This window comes from Semicossyphus pulcher, unplaced genomic scaffold, assembly GCF_022749685.1.
Source record: "Semicossyphus pulcher isolate SPU_LCO1_2020_fin unplaced genomic scaffold, fSemPul1.0.p SCAF_18, whole genome shotgun sequence".
NCBI classification, from domain to species: Eukaryota; Metazoa; Chordata; class Actinopteri; order Labriformes; family Labridae; genus Semicossyphus; species Semicossyphus pulcher.
Window position 1 is genome coordinate 25,480,001 of NW_027211691.1, and position 12,590 is coordinate 25,492,590.

General features: G+C 41.2%; 1 protein-coding gene across 1 annotated transcript in view; it reads right to left on the bottom strand.

The window, feature by feature from the left end:
* Positions 1-12,590, bottom strand: part of rreb1a (ras responsive element binding protein 1a) — a 61,797-nt gene that overhangs the window by 16,802 nt on the left and 32,405 nt on the right. The window contains exons 2-6 of the mRNA XM_069667086.1: positions 6,212-6,304; positions 5,895-6,135; positions 5,671-5,740; positions 4,915-5,004; positions 4,231-4,394 (exon numbers count right to left, since the gene is read on the bottom strand). Coding sequence (XP_069523187.1) covers positions 4,231-4,394; positions 4,915-5,004; positions 5,671-5,740; positions 5,895-6,135; positions 6,212-6,304 — 658 coding nt within the window. The remainder of the gene's footprint in view (positions 1-4,230; positions 4,395-4,914; positions 5,005-5,670; positions 5,741-5,894; positions 6,136-6,211; positions 6,305-12,590) is intronic.

The window sequence follows — 12,590 nt, forward strand, 5'->3', positions numbered from 1 at the left end:
ACACAGTGCTTTGGGAATTTTGGTGCCGACAAAAGGAAAAGGGAAATAAAGCCTTTTTTTCCAGTAACTGATATATTCATATGAAAGAGTAACTAAATAACAGATTACTGGAATTGCAGAACTAACAAGTTACGTTACTCGTTACAACAAAATAAGTAATCTGAGTACTCTTTGTAGCGTGTTACCCCTAACACTGACTACTACTACCACCTCTTTTATGATAAAGACACAATTCCAACAGTACTTGTTTTATTTTTGTAGTTATAGTACCTAACTGTAGTTATTCATGCTATTACAGTTGGTTGAAGTAGCAGTGACAGTAACACTACTTTAAACAGAAGTATTGAGTAAAAGACACACAGTAGACGAGGGTCTGGTTGTGGTAGTAAATAAAAACAGATTTTATAATAATATGCATTAAAATAAAAACTGTGTGTATTAAAATATGTTTGACGCCCCTTTTAGGACAGGAAGTTCACAAGTTCTGTAATAAGTAGTGGTAGCAGCAGTAAAAGTATCAGTCGTACACACAGTAACACAATGTACTAGTCTGACCTCCCCCTCCTGCCTGCAGTACCACCACATCACCACAGGGGCGCTGTTGAGTCAGATTTCACTGTAACATGTATCTGTGCAGGAATCAGAGTCAGACAACAGTTTCATGTTTACCACAGGGAGTGGAGGGAGGAGGAAGTGAAGGATGTAAGGAAGTAAGGAAAGGAAAGAAGGATTCATGCCGAGGCTGGAGGATAACTGAACTTCTCAGACAGAAACAGAGAGCAGCTCCTCTCTCCTCCTCTTCCTCTCTGCTCGGCTCAAACTTGCAGCAGCAGCCACAAAGAGCCAATCACGGCTCAGCACACAGCTGCCAGCCCATAATAGGCTAATGGGATGCCTCACCATGGCAACCAGCAGGCCCTGCGGCCTCACAACAGAGCAGCCAGAGGGCCAAGAGAGGACGACTCGTGATGCTGCTTCTCTGGATCCAGTTTTTTTTAATCTTTTGAAAAATTAGCATGTAGAGATTTTATAACTTAAAGTTTAATAAAGTTTTATCGAAAGAAGGATTCATTGAATAAAATCCTATCATCTACTCGGGCCCTCCTATCTCCTTGTCTCCTCTCCTTATCTACCACTTTCCTAGTGTCTTCTCCTTTCCTTACTTCCTCTCTGCTTCTTGACACTTCTCATTGTATCCTCTACTCTCATACCTGTGTCCTTGTAGATTCTCCTCTCCTTGTTTCCTCCCCTTTCCTTGTGTATTTACTTTCCTTGTTTCCTTGTCTGCTCTCTGCGCCTTTTGTCCCCTTGTTTTGCCACATCTCCTCATCTCCCGTTGTTTCCACCCCTCCTGTCTCCTCTTTCCTCTCCTCTCATCTCCTCTCTTTGTCATCTCCCTGCCTTGTTTCCTCTCCTTATATCCTTTCTTCTCTTCTTGTCTTGTCCCCTCTCCTCCTCTTTGTCTCCATACCTCATCTCCTCTCTCTACTTGTCTCCTTTCATTACCTCTCCTTGTCTCCTCATTTAACTCCTTGTTTCCTCATCTCTCCTTCTCATCTTCTTCCCCTTCCTTGTCTCCTAATGACTTAAGGCAATCCGTACATTTTTGCTTAAAGTTGTTGGATGAAAAAAACATCATAATCTTAGTTTCCTGTTTCTCCTCTGTGTGAACAAACATGATGCCTTCAGGGCTTTGCACAAAACTGGAAAAACTAGTTTCTCATATCAGAGATGCTCGGCTGCAGAATGGATTCCCTCCTTTTGAATGCATCAGATTTATTTCCCTCCTCAGACTCTCCTCCTGCTGTGTCACAAGTTTTGGGCCTTTGGGCCTTTTTTAATACTTTGTTTCTCTAAATTTGTCTCCTTAATAGGCAACAAAACATTTCAGATTTTGCCAAAGCAGGATGGAAATTCATCACACATGATTCTTTCCATCCATCGCCTACATCGAACTCATCTCCCTCCCTCCCTTCATCTCTCTCCCGGCCTGTTTGAAGAGAAGGAAAATCTCGTGTTTCACATTTCAAAGGATGCTCTGCTGCAAAATGGATTCTCTCTCTCTCTCTCTCTCTCTCTCTCTCCCTCTCTCTCCCTCTCTCCCTCTCTCCCTCTCTCCCTCTCTCCCTCTCCCTTCCTCCCTCCTCCCTCTGCTCCTCTTTTCCATCCACACAGGCCTCCTCTTTATTTTCCTACAGCAGTGTGTGAACTCAGGCCTCACAGACACACATGTGGAGGCTCTTCTGCTTCCCTCCCTCTCTGTTTCTGCTTCCTCTCTGGTTTGCATTGTAAAGTATCACTAAATAAAAAGATGCAGAGCTTCAGCTGCCCTCTGAAGTATGTTTTTTGGTTTTATAATCCTCGCAGGATTCTGAGAAAATGATGCAACTGTTTCCAGGGCGTGTTGATGGAAATCAGCATCCAGATCGGCGGCAGCCTGCAGGAGGCTGTGTTTTCCCCCAGTGTGAGCTCAGTTTGTCTTTCAGCAGAGAGACGAGAGAGAGAGGAGAGAAAACAGAGCGCCAACTTTCTGCAGGAGCTAAAGCTGCAGCCGGTGCACAAACAAAAGTCTGTGTAAAATCTCTGGATTCATTAAGACAGGAAGCTAACAAATCTATTTTATCTCTCCCTGATTGTTTGTAATCAACCAACAATGATGCAATCGCCTGAATTTGCAGCTCCTCTCAGCTTTACAGTGACGTTCACCTCATTGTTTAACTTTCCAGCCCACAACTTTACTGTTCTGGCAGCTAAAGAGACAGATATTTCCCACAGGTGGTGGAGACCCAAAACACAGAATATAGATATAATACAGAAAGGATCCCTACAGAGAGAGACCTTTTTGTTACAGAGATGACGTTTCATCGCTCTCTTCAAAGACACCAGACTCCACTGTCAAAACAGTGATTTTACCTCAAAGGATACAGGAGATGCAGGTCTACAATTGGCTTGATTGGTTTATCAAACAATAACAGAAACAAACCCACTGATCATTGCAGCAGCTCTACAGTAAAATCACTGTTTTTCTGAATGGAGTCTGGTGTGTTTGCAGAGAGCGATGTAACGTCTGTGTGTGGTTAAAACAATCATCTTCCTCTGTAACAAAAAGGTCTATCTCTGTAGGGATCCTTTCTGTCATGTTGACACACACTTAGAATAACAATCTGAGCCTGTCAGTGGAAACAACAAGAACTTTAAATATGTGAATATGTGGCCTTTTTAAATGAGTGTCGGTTGATTAAATCTGCTTAAAGCCACCATGATCTCTTGTTTCTGAGGCCTTTTGTCACATTTTAACACGACGGGAAAAGAGAACAGAAATCTGTGAGCACAAAGACAAACTTATTGAGGAAATTGCTGTGACATCTCACAGATTTCTGTCTGTCTCTCGGCCTACAGCCATTCCTTCCTGCCCACATCTCCTCATACCATCACCACGACTGAGACAGAAGAGCGTCTGAGAGAGGACAACGCATTCGTCTTTTTGTCCCGAACAAACGTACAAGTTTAACACCACAGTTACTGTTAATTATTAAAGCTACCATGCTGCTGGGTTTGAGGCAGTGACACTTAAGGTAAAACCTCCTCTGATTGGTCGATTTTAGAAATGTGAGGTCATCAACAGAGGTCAAGAAAGGTCAGACATGTTTAAAGATGTAGGTTTGTAGCACACACACACACAGACACACAGACACACACTCATACTGCAGAAGGGACCGTTGAGTCTGCTGGTGGAGGCTGGACTCTGCTGATAAATGATTGGGCGTTGTTCTGTGTGTGTGTGTGTGTGTGTGTGTGTGTGTGTGTGTGTGTGTGCATGTGAGATGGATGGCTTAAAGTTGTCTTCCCACTTCCTGTGTTAGCTGCTCACCACACACACACACACACACACACACACACACAGTCAGGACCAGTTGGGCTTTGGTGCTCCCATCATGGTTGACTGGGGACCGGGTTAAACGCTAACTTCCTTTGCCTGAGGTTACGTGGTGTGTGAGCCTCTGTGTGTGTGTGTGTGTGTGTGTGTGTGTGTGTGTGTGTGTGTGTGGGTGTGTGTGTTCAATAGTTAAACACTGATCCTCAGTTAGTCTTTGTGCAATAAAATCCGTGCATTCATTTTTTTTAAGAATTCAACTGATGAAAATTAGAGATCACAGGTTCCCTGAAGCAGCTCTGACTGATCAGGACGCGCAGACCCTTGTGTGTGTGTGCGTGTGTGTTATTGTGTACCTGTGCATGTTGCCGTTGGTGGTGAAGGTCTGTCCACAGATGTTGCATTTGTAGGGTCTCTCCCCGCTGTGGACCAACATATGTCTGTCCAGCGACGAAGCCGAGCTCAGGCACTTCCCACAGATGCTGCAGGAGTGGTCTGTCGCTCCGGTGTCTGCATTGTGCTGCACAGAAGAAGAAGTACTCAAGTACTACTAGGGAAAGCAGCCATGTCAGTGGACTGATCCCAGTGGAGACTGACCTTTTTGTTGAAGTCAGATCCTTTTTGAAACCAGTAATAGCTGTTGTAGCACTTTTTTTTTTAAAGCCACCAGACTCCATTGACAAAAACCTTAATTTTACCTCACAGAGCACTAGAGTTGCTGTTCTACTGCTGCGCTGATCAGTCAGTTTGTTTGTGTTATTGACTGTAACACAAATATTGTGTTGGTCCGAACAAACCATTTAAAACACCAAAGTCACACAATGACACATATTAGCTAACAGATCCATGCAGCGGTTCTTCAAGGTTAAATGACTGTTTTCGTCAATGGAGTCTGGTGGCTTTGACGAGAGCGATGTAACGCCTGTTTCTGGTTTAGAAATCATCTTCCTCTTTAACTTAAAGGTCTATCTCTGTAGAATAACAACTTTAAACTACACAAAACATCTGTTTTTCGCAGTATTAGTGTATTAAGTGTTTACCTGTCTGATGTGCATGGTGAGCTGGTGTTGTGTTTGACAGTTCTTGTCACACAGCGGACATATAAAAGCTGAGCTGTCGTCTTTGGTGTCCTGGAATAAAAAAAAAAGAATATAAACACATGCATGTTTTTTTTCTGCACTGGTCATTATGTGAGGAAATGGTGGGAAAACAATCACTGTAGATGAACACACACACACACACACACACACACACACACACACACACACACACATACATAACAGGGAAGCAGCACTTCCCCTTTTCCTGTTTCAGCCACAGGAAGTGATGATGCGATGTGGAATGCAGCAGTGCATGATGGGAGAAGAGAGCGGAGAAATGTGCCACAATGATGAGGCATAAATGAAGAGAGGAGAGGAAAAGAAGAGAAAAGGAAAGGAAAGGATACTAGGAGAGGAACAAGGAAACAAAACGAGGAGGGGAGAGAAGAGGAAAGGAGAGGAAAAAGGAAAGGAGAGGAAAAAAGAAGCGGAGAGAAGAGGAAACAAGGAGAGGAAAATGTATGATGAGAAGATACTAGGAGAGAGAAAGGAAACAAGGAGAGGACACAAGGAAAGGAGAGGGCAAGGCGAAAAGAGAAGATCAAACAAGGGGGTAAAAGGAGGAGAGAAGGGTTGAAAAGGAAAGGAGAAGAAACAAGGAGATAAGAGGAGAGAAGAGAAAATGAGGAGAGGACAAGGAAAGGGGAGGAAACAAGGATAGGAGGGAAGACAGGGAGAAGAGAGGACAGGCGTTACCTGGTTGCGTCGTGCGTTGCGGCTGGGTGGGGCTCTCATGGCTGCTGTGAGCGACTTGCTGGGGGAGGGGCTTAAAGCAGAGAAACAGGAAGTGTCAGACATCATCATGAAAACATCTTAATTAAAATAAAGACATATTTTTGGAGTTTGTTGCTTTGTTAATAAGCAGGAGGCGAACAGCAGGTGGAAACAGCAGGATGTTCCTTTAAATAGTCAGTACTCACCTCGGCGAGGGTCCGGCGGAGGAGTTGGCTGAGGTGACTCCACTCCCTCCTTCTGCGTCTCCGCCGTTGATGGTCCCTGTTGCTGACATCACCGCTGACATCATGGCGTTGATGGAGGACAGATCTCCTCCTCCTTCAGCTCCCATGATCCCTCCTCCTCCTTCTCCTTCACCTCCTCCTCGGTCTCCGTTCTGTAGCGTCTCTCCTTCACTGGCTGCCTCCTCCATCACTCCGTTGATCGCTGCATTGTGAGAGTTTTAGCTGTAACTGTTGTCGAGCTAAAACGCGCCATATTTTGAATGAGGTTTTGAATGTACCTTTGAGGTTATTGTGCGTTTTCTCCTCCGTTAGCTCAGACTCTTCCTCGTTCGTCTCCATTCGCTGCTCCTCTGTGGAGTTTTCCATGACTGCTGCAATATGGACAAACAAAAGAAACGATTACTTTAATTGTTGATGCATTAACAATTACATTAATTAATTAGGTTTTTGGCAAATTAAATTTCTTCCTCCTGCCTCCTTTAAAATCTTTTGTTCAGTTTCATGAGAAAGAAAATATTTAGTTGACAACTTATCGATTAATCGTTGCAGCTTTGGTTGAAAATTGTTATAAATGTCAATGAAATCTCAATAACAACCTTATAATGTGTTTTTGGTTGGTTGGAGATTTTTCCAGCACTTGGTAAATCTTTAAAAGGTCTTGAAACTCATCTTGTACTAGTCCTTACATATGTCAACTGAGGACACGTTAAACAGGCAGTTTTTTCAATGGAGTCTGGTGTGTGAAGGTTGAAGGCTAACTTAGAATAGCACAGGACCTCTGAATGTCGGCTGCTGACTCGTGTTCATATCTCAACCTGGTATCTGGTTTCACAGAGGCATAATCAGGATATCTAAACACATTTTAATGCTACGAAAGTTTTAAAAAATTATATATTTATAAAGTTTGTAAATTATGTCTTTGAATGACTGAGCAGAGTAAATGAAGCTTTAAAAACTATGAAAGAACATATATAGACAGAATTTAAAAGTTCAAAGACACCAAATTTAAAAAAAAGCAGACAGGAAGTAGTTTCTTGACTAAATTAAGGATTCATAACTTCAAAAAGGCTTCAGTTCAGTTAATTTCACAGATTTCAAGGACTTAAAGTTTAAAACTCTCAAAAATAGCATCATTAGCAAAGATGAAAACATCGTATAGCAGAGGATGGAGAAGTGTAGATGTGTTTTTGTGTGTCGCAATTTAATGAATTTTTAAGCATAAGAAGGGATGGAGAGAAAAGACGAAAAATGACAGATGAAAAGAGGAATGAAAAGAGGAGGAGGAGAAGAAGAGAGCTAATTGCTGCTTCCTGTTTGGCAGCCCCCACAGGAAGACGCTCTCCAGAGCTGGCCACTTCCTCCTCCAGCTCTGACAGAGGCCGTGTGTGTGTGTGTGTGTGTGTGTGTGTGTGTGTGTGTGTGTGTGTGTGTGTATGTGTGTGTGCGTGTTGGAGGGTGGGAGAGATTGAGTCTGACATTCCACGTTCAAAGAAAAAACGATGAGAAGGAAGAGAGAGAGACGCAGAGATAACATTAAGAGAGAGTCAGCTCTTAAAATGATGAAAAGACAGATGGAGTTTTGAATGAGCACAAAACAGGGAGACGCTGCAGAAGCAAAGATGGAGGAAAGGACGATAAGGCAGTTTGAAAAAGTTTTTAAAATTTTAGTTAAATCTGTCTGACACTTTTCAGAGTTGTAAAAGACAAAACAGCCTTATTAAGAAATGCTAAAAAGCTCAGCTGTGAGAACTAAACCAAACATGATCCAGACTGATAGCATTTTTAACAAATTAACGGTGGACAAAATAAGTAGTACATAGGCAAACATTATTTAAATAAATATTTACTTAGACTCTTAAAAAAGACGTCGTTATCTGGATGAATGGTGAAACATTTACAAAAATAAAAGTCCCCCTGAAATAAATTCAAAACTTTTAAATTGTATAATTCTAAACTTTATTGACTCAAACAATGTGTTTATAATATAACATTTATTTGTATATTTCTTGCATCCTTTATTTATTTTCATAATCTTTATACATTTATAACATTTGCTTTGGCATGTATGTATGTATCTATTTAACATTGTATTTAACATAGATAAAAATGGCACCTTCATTGTTCTTGTATTTCACTATCTCCCCTCCATGTACTTATCTGATATTATAATATATATATTATATAAACAAAAATCTGCATTTATATCTTTATCAAATATTTAATTTTTCTTTACTTTTAATTTAACTTCTTAATATTCTTTTGTTTTGTTTTTACTTTGGTCTCCTGATTTCCTGTTTTTCCGACACAGATTAATAAAGTTTTCACTAAACTTCACAAACATTTTAAACAAACGCGTCATCTATTTTGATTTTTGGAAATTAAACACAAACGTAAGGAACAAGATGGAGGAGGAGAAAGAAAGGATGAGGAGAGGATGAGTTGAGCTCTGCGACTGACTGGTGACAACTGGCACTGTGTGTGTGAGTGTGTGTGTGAGTGTGTGAGTGTGTGAGTGTGAGTGTGTGTGTGGTGTTTCCAATGACCTCTCCTTGCTCCTTGTGTCACTGCTCTTACATGACAAACTGTAACATGGTCGTGGCAGGTGCACCGACACACACACACACACACACACGCGCACACGCACGCAGCCGAAGTTTAACCCCAGATTGTTTTTTACATTAGCATCATTCGACTTTAGCGTGCACACACATGCACACACACACACACACACACACACACACAGGCGCTGTGATTGGCTGATGAAGTGCTCCAGCAGCACTTTTTACAGTCTGTTGAAATGAAAGGGAACAGACGGCTGCAAGAGGAGAAGGAGGAGGTGAAGGATGGAGAGGAGAGAAAGAAGGGGGGGATTAGTCGTATTAAATGGAGGGGGGACAGAAAGGAAGGAGGGAACATAGACCGTAGGAAAGAAAGCATGTTAGAACATAAAGGAAGGAAACAAGGAAGTAAGAAATTACGATAAGTAAGGAAGAAAAAAAATTCTTTAGCTTTTTAGTAATGCGAAAATAAAAATGCTAATATATTTAGCAGGTATAATGTTTACAATAATCACTATTTAGCATGCTAACATGCTCACAGTGACAACGCCAGTACAGTTTTAGCTGTTATAAAGGCTACCATGCCCCAAATCTTAGTTTAGCTTGTTAGCACGCTCACAGTGACCATGCTAATGATGTTTATCATGTTCAACATCTAACATGCTAAAATGCTCACAACGATAATGCTTACATGTTTAGCTGTTATAATGTCCCAATCTTTACTTAGCTTTTTAGCATGCTCACAGTGACAAATATGTTTAGCAGGTATAATGTTTACCACGTTCTACATCTTAGTCTAGCATACCCCCAGTGACAATGCTAACATGACGTAAAGGTATGTAGTTTACCATGTATAACATCTTAGTAAAACGTGTTAGCATGACTTATATACTCACAGTGACCATGCTTTTAGCAGGTAACATTTTTACCATAACAATCTTATTAGCTTGCTAACATTCCCGCAGTAAAAATGCTATTACGTTACGCAAGTATAATGTTTGCCACATTCACTGTCTTAGTTTAGCTTGCTAGCACACATGCATGACCACATCCCATACTTGACCTTCTTGCTCATACACCCATTGCATTATTATATTGGGCTACACAATCATGATGCTAACAATCTTAGTTTAGTTTGTTAGCATGCTACAACTTGCTAATTAGCAATGAACTTCAAGTACAGCTAAAGCTGATGGGAATATTATTAGCTTTGCAGGTATTTTTCAATCTGGACAACCAGCCGTTACTAGCATCCATACAGCGACGCTAACATGGCTAAAATTAAAAGGCTATTAAATTTAAACAGGCGTAGAACTAAATATAGGACACTTAAGCATCTGACCCACTTCTGGATCAATAACTTAATCCATCAGATTTAAGTGTCTGTGTACTTGTGTGTGTGTGTATAATGTGTCTACTTTGTGCTGTAATGTACGAAAACATGACTCTGTGGATGAATACAGAGTGTGTGATAGCTGATGTTACTGCATCTGCTCCCAGCCGTCATTCTCACACTAGCTTGGACACACACAAACACACACACACACACACACACACACACACACACACACACACACACACACACACACACACACACACACACACACACACACACACTCACACACTCACACACACACACACAGGAGCGCTGACATCCTGACATTCTTGCACATCCATGCAAAAGCAGAAAAAGGTCACCGTGTGGGAGCCGGGGAGTAAACGGTGTATCTGTGTGTGTGATGGAAACGTTGCCTCTCTGTGCCAAAGTGCTGCAAACAAAGACGGCCGCTCCATTTATCCCTCCCTGCCTCCTCTATCCCCTCCTCCTCCTCCTCCTCCTCCTCCTCTCTGCCTCATTTAACTTCCTAAACACATGTGAAGACTCTAGTTAAGAAAAGACTCGAGAACATGGCCGCCGCAGGGCCCTTTGGAAGAAAGGATGGAGAACACATTTTCAGAGCAGGAAAACTCACAGAAACAGCTTCTTTCTATTACAGTATCACCTGTGTTTACAAAGGCTGGATGTTAAATAAAAATAGGGAAGTAGGGAACTTATAGCTGTCACATCAACAGACAAATCATAACTGGAACTCTGATACATCTTAAATAAAACAAAAAAAACATGGATGCCTCACAGGTCCGTGACTAAGGACATTAAACTCAACTTAAATTGATATATTTCAACTTTTTTCGACAACACTAACAACTCGACAATCAAACAACCGTTTTGAGGAATCTTCTTCATCATTATAGTATTTAAATGAAGTCAATGCAGCAGATATCATTTAAGAAACTAAAACAGCTCGATTTGACCTCCTTCAAAGCACGAGTACTTACCAAAGGAAGAAAACAGAAGCTGTGTTTACATTGTCATCCAGTCTTTAAAGCGGGTTTAAAGTTTAAGTCGTGTTTACTGTTGAGGACAGGATGCAGAAGTACCGTTGCCATGGTGAACTGCAGTTTAAAGAAGCTTGTGCTGCTTAAACTGTTTAACTGAAACTATATCAACACTGCATTTAACACCTAAAAGCCAAATTATAAATGTAGAGTGGCATTTATTAAAGGATTAATCAATAAGTACTTTAATCCAATTCATTTTTGTCCTTTTTTTTAATCTAAAATCTCAAATGTGGATGTTTGCTTTGTTTTTTGGCTGATTTGAATCTAAATATGTTAAGAAGCTTGATGTTTTAAAAAATAATTAGCATGTTTTACTATTTTGTGACACTATTTTGGACCAATTGTTAAAGAAATAAGAAAGATTAATTGGTCATTAAGTCGCTGGTTGGTTGTTTGAACAGATGGAAACCTGACTTTGGCGACATTAGCAGGATTTGACCCTCAGATGAAAACACACCGTCTGTCCATGAGACAGATGCTATTAAACTCTGTAATTAGTCGACTCTATCAGATAATTTGACCTGTTAGCACACAGTCATTTTATATTAGATTTAGCTAATACACAAGCTAGCAAAGGTGGTGTAGTTTCCCATCTCAAAGTCTGCTTGCAGTCACACAGAGGTCAACGATTTCACAACATAAACCTCCTGCTGTGTGTGGCACCTGTGTGAAGATGTAACCCAGTGACAGACAGTCATTACACAGGAGGAGGAGGAGGGTGGGGGATGGATGGATGGATGGATGAAGGGATGGATGAATGTGTGGGATAGTGGAGGGTGAGTCCAAAAGTTTCCTGTCACCTGAGCCCCATAAATCCTCAGTGTCCCTGCCTCCCTTCATCTGACGGGACAGCTGGGACATAAAATCTGGACGGCAGAGTCACAGCAGGGATGTGCGTCCAGTTTATATCACTACGAGTTAAAACCCAATCAGGATCGGCTTCTGGGTCATTAATGGCTTATATTGTTTTATTTTTTAATATCATTTCATTTTTTTAAACAACTGAAAAATCATCCAAAGTTTAGTTTGTAACGAGCTGAATGAGATAAGCTTACACTCTGCTAGCTTACTAGTATTTAACTCTGTTAGCAGTTAACACTGGTGGGTAGAGTACAGATGCTACATGTTACTCTGTAGTAAGTTGGGGTGTAATGGTAGGTGTCCATGAGATACAGGATGTCTGGTTCAGTATGATTTTTTCACTTTTTTCACACATGTATCAAATAATGAATTCCTAAGTGAACGTTGAACACCCACAGCTCTGGCAGTACCTCGGTTCTTTCTAGACCGTGCTAGTTGGATTAGCCTCTGGATAAGAGTTTAGTTAGTTTACTTTAATAATAACTACAAAAATAATATCTTTATTTATTTAGTTTATTTTCCCTGCTGTACCCAAATGACCCAAACTGTTACACCCCCAGTTTGAAGTTAAGGAACATTAGCGGCCTGAGTAGATGAGACGGCTAGCATCATTTACAGCTCCACACGGCAGAGAGCCAGAGGCAAACTGACAAAACTGACACCTGCTGTAGAAAGCAAACAGCCCCGCAGGACTCATCCTTAGTTCTCTCTCTCCTCTTTCTTCCTCTTTTTTTAACTATCTCCATTTATATTTATATCACTCTCTTTTTGCGAGGTGAGATATTTGTACGTGTGTCCTCCCGGGTGTCAGCTAACACTCTGTGTTTAGCTGAAGAGA